The 6,748-nt window shown below is 40.0% G+C and overlaps 1 protein-coding gene across 2 annotated transcripts in view; it reads right to left on the bottom strand.

Annotated features, from left to right (window-relative positions):
- LOC131682084 (uncharacterized) overlaps window positions 1-6,748 on the bottom strand; it is a 74,641-nt gene that overhangs the window by 44,860 nt on the left and 23,033 nt on the right. The window contains exons 6-8 of one of the 2 annotated variants that reach the window (XM_058963290.1): window positions 2,625-2,807; window positions 464-2,563; window positions 26-406 (exon numbers count right to left, since the gene is read on the bottom strand). In XM_058963290.1, coding sequence (XP_058819273.1) covers window positions 26-406; window positions 464-2,563; window positions 2,625-2,807 — 2,664 coding nt within the window. The remainder of the gene's footprint in view (window positions 1-25; window positions 407-463; window positions 2,564-2,624; window positions 2,808-6,748) is intronic. The other variant, XM_058963291.1, reaches the window with a different exon arrangement.

Below are 6,748 nucleotides of genomic sequence, written 5' to 3'. Positions count from 1 at the left end.
GTAAATGCTCTACCAAGACTCTTACCCATTTGAACAGGTGCCAAATTTCCCATCCCGCTCTCGCACTGTATCATCACTGAACTCCCGTGAGCAATAGTCAGCCCCGCTCTGTAGCCACCCTGATACATGGTATGCATGATATGCGGAAGGACGCAAGGGGCCGGCAAACACTCTGGAAGAGTACTCGAAGCCCACTCACCATTCCAACAGCGAAGATTCGATGGTCCCTGCGTATTGAACCCTGGATCACACTGGAAACTAATCATTATTCCATTCTCAATCGTTTCCATTGGGGTAAGTGCAACTGTAGTGGGTTTGACTGCATCCATCGTAGTTTGGTCGATTGGAGCTGCGTAGTACTTGCCATGCTCCGTCGAGGGTACGAAGCAAGGTTCTGAAACGGATTCTACACTTAAGTTGCCAAACACTGTGAAAGGAAATGACTGATACAAAGTATACTAACTCATATTACAGGCCGGTTTGATTGGTTTCCACCTTCCTCGCACACATTTGGACGTTGCGTTAGGACTGACCATATTGGAAGTGTAGCCTTTTCCGCAAATAACACGAACAATTGTTCCCGGACCGAAAGATTCATTGGGATCCTTTCCCGGGCGCACAATCTCCAACTGCGCATAACTCTCACTGGCCAGAGGTTCGCATGGTCCTTTAAACTTCATTTTCTTAGCAGGATCAACACCTTCTGCCCCGGTAGCGTCGGTCTGGTTCACAACTCCACCTGCATTCTTTCGGCTGTTCTTTTGACCCTTCTGTCTGGTATCTTCTGTCGATAAAACTGACACCTCTTTGGTGTCACGCTTCCTACGGATGATTTGGGAATTAAGTTGCTGCATAAGGGTCGGTTTTTTCTCCGTGCGGTTTTGATGCATCAATGCGAAGAAACGATTGCTATCCTCGGAACGTCCCTGTACCTTAGGACCCAATTCTGAAGCAAATTGCCAATTTGTATGATATCTACCAGTCAGTGGTGGAGGGAAGTAGTTGGAATAGATGTCGTTCGCCGTAACGTGATTGGAATGGTTACCATCCAAAATATCGTAGAAGTCATACTTATACGTTGACTTTTCATTGATATCCGGAATCGCTATTGGGGCAGGAGCATTAGGTTTCAAGCGGGATTTGTTGATTTTCGCTTTGGTAACTCGTGGCTCTTTAGTTGTAGATTCATCCTCAAAGTCATTGGCCCCGATTCGAGCTTTGTGGACTATTCGATTTCGCGATACGGATTCGGGATCGGTTGTGTACCACCTTCCATCCTGTACGTGCACTTTATGGTTTTCCTGCAGGGGACGCATTTTGTTGTATCCCAGCAGATTCTGTACGTAATTTCTGTATTTAGCCTTGATTCTTTCGTAATACTTGTTGTACGCCTTTTCCACATCGGACAGCTCTCGGCGTTCCCGAATTATAACTGTTTTAAAGGCGTTTCTGAGAAAAGCATTTCGATTGGCTTCAATGCTTCGTTTTGCTCTGTATTTTTGGAAATCATCGAAGTTATAGTGTCGTTTATGAGGCAACTGTCCTCTGTACGCCACTGTGTCTCGCTTAACTCTATCATGCTGTTGCATCGGGTACAGTCTGTTATATTCGTTGTGCTCTTCGAGCTTACGTTTCAAGTATCGATAGTGTTGCTTAAGATGGTTGGATCTACTAAATCTTAGTCTTAAATCAATCGATCGACGACGCCTGGTCCAGCGTAATCTTGGATGTTGGCCGGGAATACATGCAGGAAGTTCTCTTGGGCTCCATTTCCCGCCAATACAGGTCGCACCTGGTGGCCCGGTATCAATGACGTATCCTTTATCACACTCATACATAATCTGTTTGTTATTGATTACTTTCCGGACGTAAGGTCTGTAATCATACAAGCCCATATTTCCCACTAGCAATACTTTTCCATTCGGAATATACCCAGGGAAAGCACAGTAGACTTCCTGACACTGAGGAGTTTCACCGGTCCAGTTTCCGAACGAACAAATCAGTACGTAATCGTTCGGATTCGTCAACTCTTTTCCACCCGGAGCAGTTAGGTTATACCCATCTTTACATTTGAATCTTGCCCTCATTCCATGCTCTGTCTTGGGAGCCAGTACCATTCCGAATTTGGGAGGTTTCGGCATTGTCTTGCATCTTGCCGGAGCACAGCGTGGAATAACACTCCACGTACCGTTATTACAAGTCGGTGGCGATAATGATGAGAACGGAAACTCGTAGTGTTCATCACAGATAACTTCCAGCACTGTTCCGTGCTTCACCTTTGAACTACTTCCACTAGTAGGAACGATCGTCGTTGCGTTTACATCGACATCGAATTCGATGGGAATCACTTGACCCTGCGAAATAGAGGGAACTACGCATGGCGCCAAGCATTGCGGGAGTGGATATCTCCATCGTCCATCTATTTGACATACCGAAGAAGTGTTGCCAACCAGTAACATTTCCGGATGACATCGGAATATAATGCTGGCACCAAGCCCTGTTCCACTTTCGATGTTTTCCAACCAACCGTTATACAAGGTTCCTGGATGACCACAGTTAATTTCTGAAAATGGAAAAGATTATTACTTTGGGCCGCAAAAAGCCAAAACAACCAAGCGAACAACCTTTACACGCCGGAAGTGCACCAGTCCAACGCTTGTCAGCACCGCAGCGACGAGAGCTCTCACCCACTAGCGTGTATCCGTAACGGCATTCATAACTGACCACCGAATTGTACGATGTGCTGGTATATATCGCCTTACCGTTACGTGGATTCTCCGGGGATGGACATTGTACGGAGGTGACCACTGAAATGAATACTCGAATGTATGGCTTGTCTTATATGATGCGGCCATAAACTAAACTGAAATTGGAGCAGAGATCATTTAAAACTGCACGAACCACTCGCTTCATCGTAAGTTTGGGAGACAGGTATAGTCGAATACTTGTCATAGAAGTAATTAATGAGATTCTAGATTAAACTCGTACTAGTTCCAAACGCGAAAATACGAATCGGGATAATCTGAAAATTTAGGCCACAATCGAAACCAAGTCGAAACGACTTTTCATAGAAGATTGTATACGAAAATTCTTTCGTTTTGTAATGCGGAATATCGCCCCTGCATTTGGATTTTAAGATATTATTAAGCGTTCTGATATACCTATAACCCCGATCTATTGAAGAACTCAGATCACACGATTCCATGGAATTAATAACAATAAACCCACAGCTTTAAGAGATTTTACAGAGATTCATCTGCAGTGATCGTACAAAAAACTAATCTGCCATCAAAATACATTGTCACTTTGACAATGTATCTGGTAACTATCCTGCGGAACTAGTCAAACAAGAACTCAAACAAGAAAACGAGAATTCACATTGTAGCGTAATCATCCAATTTTCAATTTCAGGACTGTGATAATTCAAACCAGATAAAAAGTAGAAAGAGAAGAAGATTGCAAAATGGACAGCCTGGAATCCCGTGAATATCTATGCGTCTAAATCCATGACCCGAATCAAACCGTGGCAGACTCTCGTAATTTAAATCTAGCTAATTAATACTTCCGACTCGACTAACACTTCTATCTTCACCACCGCCAATCGCTAATACTCGCACAAAGTTTTATTCATTTTGCATTCTTCTTCTCATTGATTGCATTTTGTTTTTCAAGCATTTTTTTTTATTTCTTTTAGTGACTGTTGCTCAACAAACTCGCAGTCGAAAATGATGTGCCAATAAATGACGAGCCGACGGAAAACAAAATGAAAATGAAACAAGTATTAGAGATTGCGGCAATGAATTTATTTCACAAATCAATGTCACACTTGCGTACAATTTTTTAGGTTGCTCTACTGAATAGTTTAATACGGTAGCACAGATTCTAAAAAAATGATATTTTTCAGAACCGGAATTTTAATGCTACGCTAATTTTTTTTTCTTGCGAAACATTATTAGGACTCGGTTGAGCAGAATAGTGCTTAACTAGGTTCATTGTATAAATCATTCTTAGCTAGTGGAATGCGAAGAATCTTTTCTACTTATTAGATGTTCTATAATATCTAGACCTGTCCATGAATCCATTTAAATAACTAGTGTAGTATCTTTGTTTGCCCAAGCGTCACAACAATGCATTTGAAGCCCCTAACATTTAGGTTTGGTTCTCGCTCAGAGCGAATATAGCGGTAAACTTTTTCTTCTGATACAACGGGGTATTACTCAGTTGTTGGTGCAGCTTGAGAAAAATAATTACGATCGAATGAACACATTTGTGAAAAAAGGAAGCTTAGCAAATAGGTTGAATGATTATTATTAGAGAAGTTATTTAAGCAACAGTTTAACGATACCAAACACAGACATGGTAGTTTCTTCGAAATGTTTGAGCTGATACTATTGTAGTAACAGGGGTATTTTACAATGAAAAACAAACAAATGGCAAACGTATTTCACATTTGCCTATCACTTAAGAGTTTTGTCGAAACAGACGATCGAGCTCCGAGATGGAGTCCCATGTAACCAAAAGTACAACAGAGCTGATTAACTCCCCGTTGGACTAAATTAGTGTTTCAGCATTTTCAGGCAGAGCCGTCAATAGTAGGCAGCTAAGTGGCTCAATCAAATACGAGAGGATTTACATATAGGTGCAGCATGTCTGTATGAATCATATATTGCTCGCATGTCAAACGAACAACGCCATGACTATAACGGTACAAGCGGTAGACGCTATGGACCTTCGGCCGTGATGGCATTAACGCGCATACAGCCAAACCGTGTACGAACCTTACAGATGCCTGTACCACTTGACCCGCCTCTTCGCTGCACTATGGGGAGGCATGTGGCCAAAAATCGAAAATTGCATCAACTCCAATTCAAACTAATTCTAAGAAATTCCCAGATTATCTCGGAAATATATTTGACTTAACTGTGTATATGGATGTCTAAAAATAAAAATTTGGAAAATAGAAATATCACGTGCGTTTTTTCAACTGTTCGTATCTTTGCTGAATTTTGAATGAAACATATGTTCAAATACGCCATTTTAAAGCTAAGAATGCCAGCTTTGTCATTATATTATTGGAAATGCATATATATTGCATTGGTATGGAGTTGTATGAAAAATAACGATTCAAAGTTCTAAAATTGGATCCGGGGAAAAAGTCCGCCAATGTCCCCCGGAATTCTCGATGGGGGATGCAAGGATAATGCATCTTCTAACTTATAGCGAAGATTTTAGTTGCCCGAATTTGCCCTAAACTGAGAACTCATCACTTGAAGTTTTAAAGGCAGTCTCAACCAATCGACCAGAAAAGGATACTTCAGTACATGTTTCGGTTGAGTGCTTCATATTCCACAACGAAATGAGCATGGACTACAATTTTTATTGAAAAGATAATACATTTTTGCTACCCAACATTACTGGGTAGCAATAAATGGTACTGAGTTGTACTGGAATTTCCAACTTACCGTTAACACGATCAATGTAACCAAATATTTGAAATTTTTAAATAGCATGATCTGTAAATTCAAAAAAAAATGTAAATTTGTTCATGCGTATAATAATCTGCCCCGGAATCGTCAAAAGCAGGTTTTAATATATTTCAATACCTATCCTGATAGTTTTAACTATTTCGTTTTCGTGATATTGGTTTATATAGAATTCATTATACTATATCTCCGGAACAAGAGTTCCAAATGAAACAACAATTAATCGCAAACTATAAATATGAAGAAGATAAATTGGCATAGCAATCAACTGAAAGAGCGACATTTCTTTTAAAGCTCATTGGTCATTTCAACATTGAAATAATCACGGAATAGCCTATGCACTTCAAACTATTCTCTATTTACTTCTATTTAATAAATAAATTGAAATATTTATGTCTCTTTTGCGTCATGCATTCTCTCTCCGTTACTATTGGTTTGAGGGTTAGAAAGCACATGTTATCTGAGTTTTTCCTTTTTTTCGCTTTTTGAGTTTTTTGTAACACTTTGAAGCCAAAATCCCATTTTCGTTAAAAAAAACTACTAACATTTTTTTGCAAAAATAGTTGTAATAATAATTTTATCGAAAGGTCGTGTAATTACCTGGAGAATTATTTGAAGAAGAACTGTGAAAAATTTCGAATCGATTGGCCCAGTAGATTTGGAGTTATGATGCACACCGCATTTTTTCGAGGTGCCTTTTGGAAATTCACTGTCACTTGACCAATGAAAATTTAAGAAAATATTGTTCAAATACTGCATCATTATATGTAAAGTGATTGAATTGACTAAAACTGTGCCTCTTTTTTATTTTTTTGAAAAAAAAAATTACCTTGAATGCTTTACACCAAACCCCCCCCCCCCCCACCTCTCCCCCTCCTCCTCCGCCTTAAGGTTTTTAAACCTGGATACGTCCATTATGACTTTCGTTCATTATTAACAACTCAAACAAGCTTTTCGCGAAAGAACATGAGACAAAAAAATTTTGGCCACCTGTTTGTATGGAACCTTCCCATAGTGCATCGTGCGCTCTTCACCACGCTGTTCGACCCGAAATCTGACATATACGAACGAGTGTAGAAATACAACAAGTTCGTTTTTGATAATGGAGTTTTCACTTGCTCTCTTGTCATACAACAATAACATAGTTGATCATGCACAATTAAATAAATGTTTCAATAACTACTTGGTAAATTCCAAATATAAAAAGCCTTTGGAAAAAATTCACTCCCAAGGGAACAAAAGACACTTCTCATTGAGCAGATACA

The sequence above is a fragment of the Topomyia yanbarensis genome, chromosome 2 (genome assembly GCF_030247195.1).
Source record: "Topomyia yanbarensis strain Yona2022 chromosome 2, ASM3024719v1, whole genome shotgun sequence".
Classification (NCBI taxonomy): domain Eukaryota; kingdom Metazoa; phylum Arthropoda; class Insecta; order Diptera; family Culicidae; genus Topomyia; species Topomyia yanbarensis.
Note: the sequence above shows the minus strand (reverse complement) of the source record. Positions and strands in the feature narration are given on the sequence as shown.